We start from the raw sequence: 17,491 nt of genomic DNA on the forward strand, positions 1-17,491 counted from the left end.
TTTGGAGAGATTAGTCTAAACCAGCAGTTTCCAACCTGTAGTATGGGTACCACCAGTGGGTGGCATGCAGACAACCTGACAGTGGTATGCGTTAACAGATTTATTATAATTACTTTGTATGACAAAAAATTGCTGGTGGTACTTAAGGTTGAACTGAAAAAGTTGCTGGTGGTACTTAAGTTTGTATTGTTTTAAATTGGTGGTGTGCAATCTGTCAGTTTGGGAACTGCTGGTCTAAGCAATCTGTACTGTGCAAACTGACTTTCAGAGTCACATCACTTAGCCAGATTTCATGGGGATTGGAAGAGGTACATCCTACACAATCTTCCACCAAATTTCCTGTCCCTTGTGTAAAGCAAGTGGAAGGGTTCTTTTGATTAAAACCAGTCTGAAGTTCTAATAAATCATGTTATCTCACTGAAATAGCTCAACTGTTTAGGCTGAAATTTTTCAGAAAAAATTCTGGCCAAGACACACACCCAGCATGGGAAATTTCAACCTAAACAGTTAAAATCTGACAAAATTCTGAGCAACCGGAAGTCTTGTGATAAAAAGTATACCGAGATGTGGTCTCACCAGGCACTTATGGAAAATGTGATAGAAGGGATAATACTGAATAAGGAAATTATTATTTCCTTTATATTGAGACGACTGAAAATCTTGAATTACTGAACATAAGAAGATTTGAGTCTTTGAACAAAGGTTAGCCCATATTTTTAAAATTATGGCAGGTTCTTCAGAAACCTCCTGTAGTGGGTGTGAACTGAGGGTAGAGAAGGTTAACGTGGCTGAAGATTCACTTAATCTACATACTAAAGACAACAAAATAGGAGAGGATGCTACTGTGTGCTTACATGGGGAATATAAAACTATATGAAAGTGTTGTGAACAATCACTGAAAAACATGGAATCATGGATTTTCTCCTTTGCAGAAACCCCCCCCCATAGGAAATCACAGGTTTCTATGAGAGAGTGCTTATGCTAAGCAAGGCCTAGCATTAAAAAAAAAAAAAATGCACTAAAACTCCCAGAATGCTTCAAGAAGGTTGAGGAGTCAGCGATTAACATTCTGGTAATCACTTTCTGACCCTTAGATGAAAATACTGAACTTCTGACCTTTGAACAATGATAAAAATAGCAGACATGCCGCTTACATTGTTAAGAATAGGAAACTGCATGGCTAAACCGCAATGATGAAAAAACAACCGCATATTATGTCAGTTTTGACATTTTAACCCTGCAAAAACCAGCAAAACATATAGATGAATAATGTATTTAGGTTATAGAAAATTAGCATAAGAAATATAAAGGTCATTAAGAATTAACATAAGAAACGTAATGATTATAATACAAACCTGATATTATAATATAGATAAGTTAACTAAATAACCAATAGAAGTAAGAATTAGAAAATGCATATGTATAAGTGTTATCATATATAACTAATAGTAAAGTTATGTTAGATGCCTCACTTCCACCATGGGGACAGTTTTGTATCTTTTGCCTAAAAAAAGATAAGGGACTCCTTTTAAATGAGCTGTTGACCAGTTCTGAGACTACTGAACCAGGCAGCCGCACCTAGCCTCCGGGTTAGAGAGCAAGGGCTTGATTTGGGAACCTCGTGAACCAACAGACCTCCTTTAGTTTATGACTTTGTGAAACAATAAAAGTTTTAAATTGAACAGGTCTGAGCCTGTGCTTAATTCAGTCCTATATAATTTGGCATCGAGCTCACACAGTTTCCCCTTGTAGGTTGGCAGAGTTCCAGCCTTCAAGGGGCTGCTTGGGGCAGGGGGAAGTGGGAGGAGGGTGATCAGACAGGGGGCACCATGTACATGTGCATGTACACATGTGCACATGGCAGCCAGGCAGCACAAAGAGCTACTCTCGCAGCTAAGTTTATGGGGTGGGGAGCAGGAGAGCACAGATGTCACATCAGGGGGCATGTGCCCCCCCTAGATTTGTGCACCCACAGCAGGCATGGGGCTACAGCCTGGCCAGACCAGCATAGGCAAGAGCTGCCTCCACAGGCCAGGGAGCAGGACATGGCACCAAAAAGGCAGAGTGGGGTAGGGAGACAGAGAGGAGTAATGGGCAGTAGGGGTGGGGAGGGAATGCTGCCCTCACCTCCTTCCAGTGGCACCACTCCCTCAGGCTGCAGCTTTACCTCAGAGTTGAGGTGGAGTGGCAGGCAGTGTAGGCAGCCTGGGGGGGAGCCGTGGTGGTGGCTGGGCCATGGCAGTTGGGTAGAGCCAGGATCTGGCAAACAAGCGGCTGGTGGCAGGAGGTGAGGTCAGCGTGGCCCCTCCCCATCTGTTACTCCTGGCGCTGCTGGTGGTGTGGCTGCATGGGGGTCCTGGAAACAGCAGCGACAGTAGCAATGAGTCTTGATGCCCCGCACCAGGTCCTGTCTGCTGGGCTGTGGAGGCATGTCCTGCCTCTGTAGCTAGGCTGCAGCCGTGCCCACTGTGGGTGTACACCACCCCTCCACCCCACACTCCCACTCCCTGTCCCTGTCCCACACACTGGGAGGATGGGGGGCTATGGGCTGGGACCGAGAGGCATCAGCAATTTGCAAACTGCAGTGATGAATGTCATTTCGGAGTAATGGAGGATCACATGTTGACATTGCTGATAATATTTTCCTGTTGATGCTGATTTCTACTTTTTTAAATTAAGACTTAAGCTGCAACCCAATTGACTGTGTGGGTGTCGACACCAGTCCCCCAGTTTCTTAAATGAAAACAGGGTGAGAGACAGTGTCGAAGGCCTTCCAAAAGTCCAGGAAGACTATGTCCACTGGTACCCCTGCATCTAATGATTTGGTGATCTGAGCATAGAAGGCCACCAGGTTGGTCTGACAGGACCTGCCGCTGATGAACCCGTGTTGGTTGCCCCTAAGCATGACCTCCCCATCCTGTGACAAAGAAAAGGTATTAACCATCTTATCTAGTCAAAATGTGTTTGGGTCACTCAAAGGAGAATTTTAGCTAGAATGCAGTTTCAGTTGGTTCTGGTATGCTTCTCCATTTACTGCTCTCAATGACTATGTAGTCTTACTGAGCCTTGCTTAGAAGATACCTCTTTTACTGCCATGGACACTCAGTGTTGCCATTCATCTGCAGGTGAAGTGACTCTAGTGCAGTTGTGAATCTTTTTATACAAAACAGTAAGATTCAGAAAAACAGGATTCAGAAACACAGTCAAGTAAAGAGCAATACTGGCTGTTGCTTAATATAGAAGAGTACTTACTTTTCACGAGCATTATTTTGAAAGCGAAGCACGAATAGTAATTTTACAGGTGAGAAATACAACTAAGCTTTAAAATTGTACTTACTGTGTACAATACCAGGCATTGGATATATCAATAAAGCTAAAACGGTCTGATAAAATGTCAGAAACTTACTGTGGATTTATATCTGGATTAATCTTTTTCAGGTCCATGATGTCATCTATAGTTTTCTCTATGGCATCTGGATGAACACTTACTGAAGTCTGCAGCAACTGCAAAAATATTTCAACATGTGTTAACTGACACAAAAGATAATAGTTAATGGAGACTAACTATAACTAAGCTTCTAGATTACCAGCCTGAAGATCCAATGATCTACTTTTGGAACAAATGCAGCCAGGGTAATGCTGTCAATATGTTTAACTTCATCAGCTAGATCCCGAACATCATACCTGTGGAAGGGGCCAGCTTTGTATGCTGAGCTTTTATCCAGAATAAACTTGGCTGTGACCAGAGATGAAGAAGGATATATTTTTGCATTTCTGACCTGCATTTGAGATGAGTACCAGAGTGCACATATATGCTGGAGTGTGGAGGGGTAACATAAAATGGAAAGTAGTGAGCATATAACATTCAAATTAGAAACTGTATTTTTCCATCCCCTTTCAAGTGATCACAGCACAGGCAATGTACCAATCCAGCCTCAAGAGTGAATCAATAGGAAAATACCCCTAAGCACTCAAGTATTCAATATCTCTCATGAGAGAACTCAAAAACAAAGTTCAAAACAGGGCTAAATTTGCTGAGGGTGTTCTTCAAAACACTCTAATCTGTGACATGCATAACATTTCAGTATGCATAGATTCTATCTTTAATTTCCATTACTAGAATTTTTAAAACATACAGATAAGATGCAACATACATTTTCTAATGCTGACATAAACAGCATGTTTTCCAAAAAACCTGGATTTTTCTTTCCAGACAGAAGTTAGGAGTTAAAAGAATATTTTTATGAACTTGTCTTTCACAGTTTAAACTCCCGTAACATCTTCAGGACAACTAAACTCTAGTTTCACAGAGTGAGTGAATGGATGTATTTAATATTTTTATGTGCATTTATAAAAGCCAGATCCAAACTACACAGAGTCAGGCTTACTAATTTGTGTCTGTATCTTCTCTATCACTACAAAATACAAAGTGATTAAGTAACTTGCCCTAGTTCATCCAGGAAGATTGTGGCATGAACAGGACCAAGGGCTCCTAAGTTTTAAGATGATGTCCAGACTTTCTCTCTTTCCCTCTTCCTTCCTTTTATTATTTGATTCCATTACCACTACACATAGCAAAAAAACCACTGGTGATTTTCCATTACAATTATGATAATCACAGTCTGAATCATCTTGCAAAACTGTCTGCGCTGCCACCTATGGACCTCTCCTGACTAGAGGTAGCTAATTATGCTGTTGTACATCAAATTTATAAGGAGTCTACAAAGTGGGCAAACTGTGAGCTAAATTTGAAACAAATTTTTTCAGTTCTGCAAAACCAGAAACCTTATGTAGTAAACTGTTTTTACTCACCTTACTCTTTGATCCCCTCAGTGATGACTCTGTTAAGAAAAACAAATTAAAATATATCAGCTCAGTTCACTTACAGGCCAAACAACATATGGAATATGCATTAAAAAAAAAAAAAAAAAAAAGAAGTTACCACACCTATATGGTATTATGATAATACAGATAATTTTGTATTTACCTATTTTCATAGTTCTGCTGGCTCCGGGCTTGGTGTTGTAACAGATCCTTTGCAATTCACATCGTCCTGTTAATTTCCTAGCCACAAATTTCAGGCAGCGCCACAAGCATTTACAATAGAAGTACAGGCACACCTGAACAAACATTCTGTCAAATAAAGTTTCAGAGTAAGAATCTGGAATAGTCTGTTTGAACAAAACAGTCCTCCTGTAACATGTTTACCTACAAATACACCTATTAGATTTCAAAGGCCCCCAACTGAACCGTCAAAGTACAAAAAACTTTCATACGTGACAAACAAGGGATCTTCTCCTATAACACATTACTTATGGAAATAACATTTGAAAAAAATCAGTCTTTTCATTTTTATCCACTTAAAAAAACAAAACAATCTCAAAAGCCAACTCAGAAAAGGATGGCTCAAAAAGTTGAGTTCTATAAAGTTCTTCCCCCTTAGTATACAAGCTTATGAGCCAACAGGATAAATGCCTATTGAAGAAGGAAAATACAGATCAATTATAATTCTGCAGTGAGTCTCAATTCCTGATTTCATCTTCAATCCCACTTCCCTGACAGACTTTCCCAAAGCCATACTTCTCCTGTGGTTGGTGAGAAGAAAGATGATTGATAAATAAGACAATGATGAAGCTTAATTCTCTGGGGTTGCAAGAACAAATATCCCAGATTAAGGAAAGCACTGAATCCATCCCTGATACATGTGCTTAAAATTGTCCTGCATAAGGACAATTTATCTAAAGGCTGACTTTCTACAACACTGAAGTTGCAGAGTAGTAGTATAGCAGCGTTTGCAATCTGACATGGTGAGAAACATCTGGGAAAACTGTAAGTATGAACAGCATTTTCTTTTATAGTCATGTTACTGTTTTATTATTTGGAAAAAGAAATCAGGTAATACTGCAGCTTCTACAAAAAAGAGTCCTGAGAAAACTGAAATATTGAATCCAGAAAAAAAACCTTTCAGACCCAATAAATTAATTGTTTAAACCCAAATAAATTATTTCTATAAACCAGTCAAGTAGTCCTTTTGCTACTATGAACATGAAGAACCAAATCCTTCAGAAGGGTCAAAACTTTCAACTCCCATTGGCTAAACAATACTTTAATCTAGTGCTTGACACTTTGGAGGAACATTCCCCTCATCATAAAAAAACAGACCTGCTAATTGGGATAAGGACTCACTGGTTTGCAAATGTATTGGAATTCAAAGCACTAAGTCTGACTTATTATGTTCCACAGCTCCTCCACCTGTAATACAGTTTTTTACAACATGGAAGTAACATAATGAAAAATCAATAATAGCTGGAAGACACTAGAAAATTAATAACACCCATATTTGTCAACAGACTCCCATTTGAATTTATGAAATTCTGGAAACAGACTGAAATACTAAATAACAGATTGTCAACCGATGTAAGGTGTTACAGCTCTGTTAAAAAGCTAACAGGGCTACATTAATTCACACAAGGTTAGTATCTGCCCTGAAGGCCAAGGGAACACTTGGGAAAATAAGTGAGTTAACTAAATACGTAAATTTAAGATTATGAAGATCCTGTGTTTAGTATGCTTCAACTTAATCTCAGGAGGATTAAGCTCAAATGAATTAAAGCCTCTTTGCTTCTAAATAGCAACATTTACACAGGGTTTAATGCATTTTCTCACTACATTTCTAGTTAATTTGCTTAGTGTTCCCAAGTATCTCCCTAAATACAAGTCCATAAAGTTGATGCAACAGAAGTGAACATTTTGGATTCAGATAAAAACTCGAAAGAATTTGAAATTATGGGTCACCTCCAATCTGTGGATTTAATATACACAGACATGGAAAATACCACTGACTGCCAGCATTATATTGTTCTTGGACATTAAAAAGTTAAGGTATTTGCTCAAATATACAGAATTGACTTCCTAGAGCTGAGAGAGAAAATAAAATAGTAAATCAGGAAAGAAATCCCCAAACAAACCTGATGCACAGACATTTTAAAAGGTCTCCAACTGTCAGAAACATGTCAGTAAACATGAGAGAACAAAAGTTATATAAAACCAGCCAACACCATCATTTGTAATTTTCAATTCTCCTCCAGCAAAGAGATTCACAAGCTGGGCATTTTAGCAATCCAGCAATCAAATACGTCATGGTTATTTGCATCCTGGTTTAGAAACCTACTAAAAAAGAAAGCCAAAACAAAAATATAATCCCACCACCGAACAGCACTATATGAAGCAGCAGAAGGAACACAGCAATGCACATCTGCAGTCTCTACTCCAAAGAAAACTCCCAAGAAAGTACAAGGGAGTTTACCTGAGAAAGATTCCAACCCTTTAAGTCTTAAGAGTCACTTTTTTTTATATTAAGTTTTGGTCTATTGTCATTAAAATATATGCTATTGATATGCATTGCTTTCAGTGGTTAAGTAGTTTTACTACAGCTGTTCCCATAAAGTTCCAGTAGTCCACAGTGCTCAACTATGTAGAAAAGAGGGAAGACCCATTTAATTTCATGCAAGTGGCTTAACTGAAATGAGTATTTTCAACAAAGAATAAATTAAAAACAGCACAGGCCCTTTATAATAAATATGTGACTATAGACAACTAATTCTTTTAGGGACAAAATATGCTAGTTGTGACATGGTAGTCTGTATTTAGGTTCAGAAGCCATTCTTCCATAGTTCCAGTTACATTTACTGTTAAATTTTTGCCTCTGTTACGTGGCTTAGAATGGCTGACCAAAGTACAGCTATTAAAAATGTAGCATATCATCAAAGCATGAAAGAGGAACTACTTGTGACTTACCATACTATAACTAACGGTGGTGATTAAGAAAGCAGACAGTACTAATTTTTAACTAGGCAGCTAAGGTAAGAAAATGTTTGTTTTGTGGATACCTGTAATGTTCTACTACTCGTCCTTCTCAAACAAGTGAGAGTAGGGATCTTCTTTTACAACAAGAATGGCATGCATGGTTACTCAATTTTGTTTTCAATGGTTTTGTATTTTTTTTTAATAAAAATAATTCTTGCTTGTAGAGATCCTGTAACGAAAGCATATTGCTGATTAAACAGACTAGGCTTTTATTTTAAAATGAGCTGAAATTCAAGACCACTAAGCAAAACAGAAATACTGACAACAATAATAAAATAACTGTGTAGCACTAAACAAATCCAAACTAATTTGTGTGCCTGTGGCAAGGTGTCTCAATGCCAAAGCTTTTTGGAAAGAGGCTCCCCCTTCTCCTATTTTCCCAGGCTTGTGGTTTTGTAAAATTTCATTTGCACAGGAAATGCATGGCCTGTTTCACCACTGATTTGTGTTAGACGCACTTCTGGAAAATGCATAAAAAAAATGATACTCCGGTCACTCCACTTGGTGGAATATTAATGCAAATATTTAAATTAAGCAATCAAGCACTCAATAGATGAGGGCTCATGAACAATTTAGCGTAAAATCAGCTAGGGTGTGAACTCCATGGTGATTGCCTGTGTGCATGCTGTGCTCCTGAAGTAAATGCTAGCTAGCTAGCTAGCCAACCTTTCTATGGAAGCAGGATAACCTAGTTTAACTTTCCTGTGGGGTCAGACCACGTACAGAGCCAGATATAGTGGAGTAGCCAGTGTGCTGCAAGTTCAACCCTGGGCTTACTTTATGGGAACTTGTTCATTTTTCCATACCCCAGTTCCTTGATTTTGATTCTGTGGGTGCATCTGCAAGTTCATTAATGTGTCCTACTTACTGTACATTAAGTTTAGTACTTGGTTAACCAAATACTGTACTAATTCAATACACAGTAACTCGTGTTACTGCGCGCTGTTTTTTAGTGACACTTACTGCGCAGTAGCCTAACAACACTGCACAGCAGCATATTAGCATGGTTTTGGACCATGTTATTAGGCTACTGCACGGTAAGCACCTCAGGTAGATGGTTTTTTATTTGATTCCTAAACCTTAATACTTCATTAGCAACAGTATACACATACTTTTGACAAGTCTTGCATATTGAAAACAGACAGACCCACCAAATGACCCCCATCCTTTGTGCCAGGCATTTTGAGCGTCGGAAGTAATCCGAAATAATTACTGCAAGAGTAACATTAATGGAGTTCATGCAACTGACAACGCGATTTGGAAAAAGGGTTTCTCTTTCCTTTAAACTTCAGAATCCTAAGGAAACAGTTAATGGTACCAAGATGAGAAATGGGAGCAGAATTAATCTCTCTTACTTCTTTTACTACTCCCCCGGCAATCCCATTACTGCTGTAGCCAAGATCCTAACCTGGCCTTAATCTTCCCGCTACACACAGACACTTCAATACGTCTTCTCAAAACACAGCTGCTCTATCTGGAAGAGTTAACGTTCCTCAAGATTAGCCATCATCCAGAGGTATGTACCAGTATAATCCCTCCTCAGAAACTGGTTTGCTAGACTGCTATGTATGAATTGTTGCATATTATAGTTCAAAAGTATGTAACAGTGCCTCACTGTCTTTGTTTGAACGGCAAGGAAGGACCGTTGCTAAAACTTGGCTGCCTGCAGTAGCACCCATGTAGGCTGGATTTCTCTCACAGGAAAAAAGGAAAGTCAAAGATTTAAACAGCTTAAGTATTTGTATTCCAAACAACAGAAGCTGTTCGCTTCCCATCCCCAAAGTAACACGGTATAATTGGGAACAGGCAAAAAGGTGCATCTAGTACTAACAGCATTCTACACTGTGGTTTAACATATTAGGAGGGATTTAACCAGTTTTGTTTAGTGTGACCTTTTATTCTATTTCATACAGCACTGGAATTTTTGAAAGGTTTCTGCTCTGGGTTTTATCTGACTACCCAGACTGATCTATAGGTAATGTGTTTTTACTTGATCTCCTTTTCCCCATTCTTCCACTTTTTCTAGTCTTTGAGTTCTTTGCAACTCTCCCCCCACCCCCACCTGCATGTCACTATTTCTCTGCCTTGGGTCTTCTCCAACTTCCTTCTTTCATGAGCAAAGAAAGGAACTGGATATTTAACACAAAGCTCCAGTCTTAAATTTCTCTGCAGCACCAACAGGGGTGATGAAACCAAAAAAACCCAACTGTGAATAAGCTCAGCAATGACAACACTAATTATTGGGGTTTGGAGATTCTCTTCCTGAGCAAAAAAGGTGAAAACAAGAAGGGAAGGTACAAGAAACTACATATACTTAAGACTACTATGACCTGACAAGTTGAGCTTGTCCTAAAGAAGAGGTGAATAGGAAATTATTAGGAAAGCTACATGGTGCAAAAAGTGACAGTAACTTAGTGATGCTCTTCATTTTGAGGTCACCTGCATGAAAATTTTCAGCAGTGCTTGATAATGCATCTCAAATATTGCCTCTCAGTTAACTTTATGGCCCTTGCATCTGATATCGAACGCTGATAACTTAAAGGATAGAGTTCAGCAGTTACCACAGAGAAGTGTAACTGATACAGTGCTCTACTAAGATCAACCTTTTATATAAAGGCTATTGGAATTCAGCTAATCATCTCCACCATAAGTGAAGCAACCCCCATCATGCCCTTACTACTATACAGAATTCCTCTTAAATAGGTGGTGCACCCAGCTCATAACACACCTGCTTGCCAGTGAATGGTGATCAACTGCTGTGTATCATTTTCAAATACAACTGGATGAAATGCACACATTTTGTTTATTACCTTCACCCATTTTGTGTCCTGTTGCTATACAACATGCTTACATAACTATTTAATTTCTGCAGATACACACAATTCCATAAACAAGATCTACCTGTCACATCAGATAACAGATGTGCAATCATTTTGTCTCTTGGTTGCCAGTGCAATAAATTGTTAGTCACTGTACCATTACTGAGTCGCTCCACTCTGATTTTAGCTTTGAAAAATAAGGCTCTTGTACTCTAGCTGGGAATGGTCATTTGTCCAATTAAGCAAAAATCTGACAGGCGCCAGTTTTGTATGTGCAACCTGCAGCTGTAAATAGGATCAGCCATGACGCTCTCTAGTGGTAATCATTATATAGGGAATAATCAAATCTGCCCCATATAAACCTGTTGTGGAAGCCAAATTTAAAAAAAAACTGTACCAGATAGCATCAGACAGTTTCTCAGGCATAAGAAAACTGAATTCCAGTCTACCCATCTGCTTATATCTGAAGGAAAGTCACCATAGCAACCAAGAACACAGGGCAGTTGTTCAAAAGCATTCTATAGCACGAACAACTTTTTCATATTCATTACTTTTGACTGATTTGATTTTTATTTTAAGAAATGTGATTGATGACAAACAGTTTGCAGAGTAAAAACTGCCAGTTCTTTGTAGTTGCTTATCAATAGATTAAAGTGCATGTCAATTTTCAAGGGTTTATTGAAGAATAACAGATACAACAGACTTATACTGATGGTGAGTACAGTAAATTATTCACTATTTTTAGGGATACTGGTTTTAGCTGTGTTGGTCTAATGGGCATAGGTAGTCAAAACTCTTGGAACAGAGGTGATATCCTTTATTTGACCAACTGAACAGTTGCAAAAAAATTTTTGTTTCTTTGCAAGCTTTTGAGCACATGTGTCCTTCATCACACAAAGGAGAAGTTTTTTACAAACTGTTTTTTCTACCTAGGAGAAACCTTGCTATTTCTGGTTTCCCTTGCAAGATTAAGTTTCCTTTCCACCTGGGAAATATTTTGTCATCTTTGAATCCTTTGTCTGATCAAGGGAGCATGTGCCCAAAAGCTTGCAAAGAAAAACTTTTTTGCAACTATTTAGTTTGTTTTAATAAAAGATATCACCTCTACCTCAAGAGTTTTGTCTCACTATATGTATTTGAAATAGTAATTACAAAAAAGAAAATGTCATCATGATGATCATATAAAAATGCAGTTGTGAAGAGAGCTTGCTAAACATAGAGAAGTTTTCCATGGAAAATCTTTCCTTTTTTGGCCAAAATTTCAAACTATGTAAAATGTTCCTGACACAGGTTGGAAGTCCAGTTGGACAAAACAAAAGATATTCAGGACTATACGAAGGGAATAAGAGTCAGAGCAAAAATCAACCATCTGTTTGCCACATCAAAGCCATTCTTCATTCAACACTGTCAAAAAAAGCCCAGTGATGGACTGAGGAGTTTTTTAAAAAAAAAATGGGTTTGTTCAGCAACTGAAGGGCAACCACAAACAAAAACACCGAGCTCTTACAAAGGTTAGATTAGTCCATCTGCAAGGTCTACATACCTCTGCTAGCACTATATAGCTTCTGCCTTTTATTTTGGGTAGTTCTCTCTATCTTTGCTGCTTAATACAGGTCTAAATCTGCAATCTTATTTAATATTTTATATGTTCTCATTTCAGTATGTCACTTCAGCTGAAATATAAATGGGACTTTAACATAAAATTCAGGAGTGCAAGGAAGAAGTTTCCCTATCCCCACACTGGTAGGTTACTGTTTAATTGCCCATCCTCAATTAGTTCCATCTTCCTCTGATGAATCAGTTACTGAAAATATGCCTTTCAAATTAGAGGGATCACTTATCTGATAGTTTTTTTGTTCCATGTTTCTATACAACTAAAATATTTTTTAAATTAAGTCTAGCATTTTAAAACCACTTTAGTTAAATGGTAGTGGCCAAGGGATTCAAAAGTAAATATATCCCACTAAATGTGCGAGGTAATAGTCAACATATATTGTTTTATAACGAAACAAGTTCTCTTCCTTCAACAGTTTTGAGCATGTGTAAGCCCCGTCTAAAAGTAACTCTATAGAAATGAAGCCTCTTTACAGCAGGGCTTTAAAAAGCTGCAGATACAAGTAGATTATGCACAATGAAGATTAGTAGTCTTCAGCTGACCATATTGGACCATAGTCATAATCTGGAATGGCTTCATGCTTCCATAACAAGAAGAACTTTTTTCTATATCCTACCTCCAAAATATTTTCAAACTACTATTAAATGGTTTGTGAGCAAAGAAACCCAAAGTACAATATGAATGATAAGCAGAAGCTTAGGAGGACTGCTAGTAGGGCATTTTTCATGAAAGACGTTTGATTTTCAAACTTGCTACTGCTTTAGTTTGTGGGAGTCCAGGTCATTAACCTCATTAACATTCCAGACATGCTGTGATATTTTTCATCCTCCCCCCACAATATTATGGATAGGTAAACCAGACACAGAATTCTTGAAGAGGTTTAAAATTATATAAAACGGTACACAGAAAAAGAGATGCTTTGCATTTACTCTCTCCTAAAATAAGGCCATATGTAAGACGATATTAAATGTACGACTACGTGCAATAAAACAAAATCCTATTACATAGTTAGGTTCTTTATAGGAATCTTTCTACAGGTCCTGGAACACGATACATTTATGGTGCAATTAAAGCATTAATCATACCATCAACTGCAATACACCACATGTTCAGCCAATTTATGGTGCAACAAAATGGTAAACCAGCCACAAATACGTTCCACATATAATTGATTGCATTGGGCCTCAGACAACCCTGGGTCTGGGGTGCAGACCTAGGGCTGCTCCTAGCCTGATCCCCCAGGTCCACCAGTCTCTATGCCAATGATCAGCTGATTGTTGGCATCAGGTTCAGGACAGCACCAGGTCTTGTCTGGCATAGCAGAACATGCAATTTTTGCACTATGGCATCAATCTCAATTGCGTCAGTATATTAACATCTGTCTAAATCAGTCCTGAATACATTAACATTACTCCTATAACACTGTACATGACCCATAGATCTCAATGTCAGTTTTTCAGAAAGTTGTATGACTAATCCATTGGGCCTATTCCAATTAAAAGTCAGGCTGCTTCATGATGAATTAATTAAAAAAAAAAAAATCAACCACTTTGTTTAAATTGTGTGAGAATAAAAAAGCACAGGCAGTCCTTGACTTACAACGTTTCACACTTACAATATTTTTAAATTGACACCCTGTTTCAACTTCCTGATGTCAGTTTTGACTTTACAACACTTGACCTGATGCGACATCATGACAGCGAACAGATCGCTGTGTCACCCATCACTTTAAGAAAGCAGACAAGACTCCAGAAAAACCTACAACCAAGACTCCTGAGAAGACTCCAGCCAAGAGCCCTTCAAAAAGTCCAGCAGTCACCTCAAAGAAATCCTTTCAGCTCAGTATGATTGCTATTTACAATATAAATACATTAATGTAGCTATATTACCCATCTATAATTGACTGAGTACACAATTCTGGGTTATTTTTGGTGAAAACAGGGTACTGGGCCTTGGTTCAGGAACCAATCCCTCATTTATAACCTTGTTTCCTGTGGGAAAAAATCAGTTCCAAGTTACAATGTTTTGACTTAAGATGCTGTTTTCAGGAACCAATTGTGTCATAAGTCTAAGGACTACCTGTACCTTAAAATAGATTGCCAAAGTTAAGTTGTAAGTAATTATTTGTTTTAACTCATTTCCTTCTAAAATAGCAATTATATGTTATGCCCTGGTCTTTTTAAAATTCCCTTTAAAATAGGATATATTTACAGATGTTTCCTTTTTAAAGAAATTTTTTATACAGAGATTCTTATATATACACTAATATTTATAAGAAACTCTTGAATAGGAAAACAGTGAAACTAAATGTATATATTACTGTCAAAGGCACAAAATAAAAACAAAAATGTTTTTGCTAAAGATTTCTTTCAGTTAGATTGCACCTCTGTGTTATTGATATGAAATTTGTTAGAAGAACAACATTTTTCTTGTACTGCTTTACCATTTTTAATGTGTAAAAATGTATTTCTCACCGTGCTGTACCGATTTTCTTGTAGCTTGAGAGTATTAAGAAAAATCCGAGATAATACTACCATCTCAATCTAGATAGAGACAAAAAAATAGAAAACACCTACCCAAGAAAGCAGGATCTTTATGAAAAAAGTATGGAGTGCACAAACAATTATAATTAATGTCTAAAGATTATTCAGAGTTTGATAACTGTTCAGTTTCCAATTGTTGTATCATTATTGCTATGATACAACGTTTGGAATTACAACAATTGGAACAAAGGGATTATCATCTCTTCGGCTTCTAGCTCAATGCCTCTCCAGCGCCAAGCTTTATTGCTTTAACTGCCATTATCTCACATGAGATTCAGCTATTATTTTGGGGAGGTTTATAATAGAACTTTTCAGATTTCTTCAACCAGGTATTTCCCAGTTGGAATATGATTTGGGGGGATTTTTTACTTCATTTTCAACTAGATAACTCAAAATATAAAGGTTTTCTTGGAAATACTGATTAAAGAGTTAATTTTTCCCCCAATAAAAAGTCAGTACTTTCTGTTTTGAAATGTCCCATTTAAAACTTTGTGGAACAACTTGGAATGTAAAGTAGATATCAGACTTTCCCATTAAAGAAAAACTGATATTTGCACAGCCCTACCACACATTACTTAGATATTTATTTGGCTCTCATGACTGCCTTCCAAGAATAGAGAAGACACTCTCTCCCTGCCCTCTCCCTCTTGCTTTCATGAAAAGAAGTGAAAGAACGGCAGTTTCTTTCTATGTTTCATTTCTATTTCTATTTTCATTTCTACTTAGCCCATTATCACAGCACAGATATATCACATATAAAACAAAATGTATTAGTAACCACCCATAACAAAAATTCTAAACCTCCCTGTTTAATCGCCTACGAGGACAAGAATTTAACACTGAAGGAAGCAGGTGGATGGGTCAAAACGATAGAATTTAACACTGGAGGAAGCAGGTGGATGTCTATCCAGCAAAGAGCTTGACTACAATGAGTTCATACAATTACTAATGGAGAAAGTGATAGAAACCTATTTTAACACAGCAATAGCAGTGAGGTTAGCTTGGGTACCAGGTCATTAGAGATGGTGATCAGCCTGGAAGCAGTGATACCAAAATTCTCCACTATAAACAATTCACAGCTAAGAGTGAAAAAAACATATCGACTGATACTATTCCGAAATGTGAATTTCTCTCTGTTGAAGAGTATTTTCGGGTCCAGGGTTGGATACATTCAAATCAAGCCTGTCATATACTGTCAAGATTGGTAACAAGATTAACCAACCACATGGTAAACAGAAAAACAGCACAGGAATGAAGATAAAATTACTCCTGCTCCCCAAAGGGCACCATAATAAGATATGATCAGCTTAAAAAAAAAAAAAAAACAAGCCAAAAGAAAAAAAACCAAACCCTGCACGTCTGCATTTATTTCCTTTTCCAATTAAAAACACGTAAAATGTTTACAATGAAAAGAGAATGTAACTCTATTGCAGATGAAAGAAGAAAAATAAATTTTCTCTTATTATTCCCCCCTCCAGTGTGCTTATGTCATGTGACTGACTACATTTACATAGTCTATTTTGCCTTCTCTCAACTACAGGCAAACAGTGAAACAGACTGTACTGTAAATGCTGTCAATCACACAAGTAAACAGGGTAATGACAGAAAAAATTGCTCTGAATCTCTCACATTTATATTACTTAAGAAGTTACCCGAATCAAAAGTAAGGGAAAAATGCAGACTTTGTGTTATTTTTAATCTAATGTCCCTTTCTCCAGAGGTCCAAAAAACCCAAAGCCAGCATTTTTCCCCTGGTTGTTCAATTTCTGATACAAAATGATCACTGTCTCAGCTTTCCGGTTGATTCAAGTAAATTTAAATATGCCTGTTCTCATGGATTAAAATGACCTCTGCTTGGCCCTAACACATTTCAATTAGTTGTCACAGCAAACAGCATGATGTGGTTTAGCCACAAGTTTTATGGGTAAGGGATGACTGAAATAGTAGTCTGCTGCAAAAAGGAAGCAGAGGTGTAGAAAGTGTTACTTGCATTAAGAAAAATCTGACCATTTATAATTTTCAGCACTATACTGCATCTGCCTCTCATTTTGCTGCTTACTACAGTTCTAAATGTACAATCTTCTTATTAAACATTTTATATGTTGTTCATTTCAGTATGTGACTTTAGCCTTGGGTCAGGGCTTTAATTTAGAATGCAGGAGTGCAAGGAAGAAGTTTCCCCAGACTGATAGGTTAATGTTTAATTACCCATCCTCAATTAGTTGACCTTGCTCCGATGCATCGGTTACTGAAGATGTGCTTAGAGGGACCACTTATCAGATAATATTTTTGTTCCATGTTCCTATACAGCTAAAATATACATTTTAAAATTAAATGTGGCATTTTATAACCAATTTAATTAAATGGTACTGGCCAAGGGATTACAAAAATAAATATATCCCACTAAATGTGGGAGGTAATGGTCAAGATACATTGTTTTATAATGAAACAAGTCCTTATCATTCAACAGTTTTGGAAAAGATGTTAAAAGCATTACCTCAGAAAGTGCTTCATTATGGTAGTTTTGATATTCTAGTCAAATAATCTCTCAAATGATCACAGGAAAGTTGCTCTTGCAGAATTAAATGATTCTGTAGAAATAAATCAGGTGTAAGAAACACAGAAATATAACAGTCTCAAGTTTTCAG

The 17,491-nt window shown here is 37.5% G+C and overlaps 1 protein-coding gene across 3 annotated transcripts in view; it reads right to left on the reverse strand.

Moving 5' to 3' along the window:
- ELMOD1 (ELMO domain containing 1) overlaps window positions 1–17,491 on the reverse strand; it is a 55,830-nt gene that overhangs the window by 18,589 nt on the left and 19,750 nt on the right. For 2 of the 3 annotated variants that reach the window (XM_090029849.1, XM_090029864.1), the window contains exons 2-5: window positions 17,341–17,434; window positions 4,988–5,133; window positions 4,813–4,841; window positions 3,407–3,504 (exon numbers count right to left, since the gene is read on the reverse strand). In XM_090029849.1, coding sequence (XP_089885975.1) covers window positions 3,407–3,504; window positions 4,813–4,841; window positions 4,988–5,133; window positions 17,341–17,357 — 290 coding nt within the window. In that variant the 5' untranslated portion in view covers window positions 17,358–17,434. Of the gene's footprint in view, window positions 1–3,406; window positions 3,505–4,812; window positions 4,842–4,987; window positions 5,134–7,889; window positions 8,036–17,340; window positions 17,435–17,491 lie in introns of all 3 variants that reach the window. The other variant, XM_090029857.1, reaches the window with a different exon arrangement.

Source organism: Crocodylus siamensis, chromosome 1 (genome assembly GCF_052110815.1).
Source record: "Crocodylus siamensis isolate JL-2025a chromosome 1, ASM5211081v1, whole genome shotgun sequence".
NCBI lineage: Eukaryota > Metazoa > Chordata > Crocodylia > Crocodylidae > Crocodylus > Crocodylus siamensis.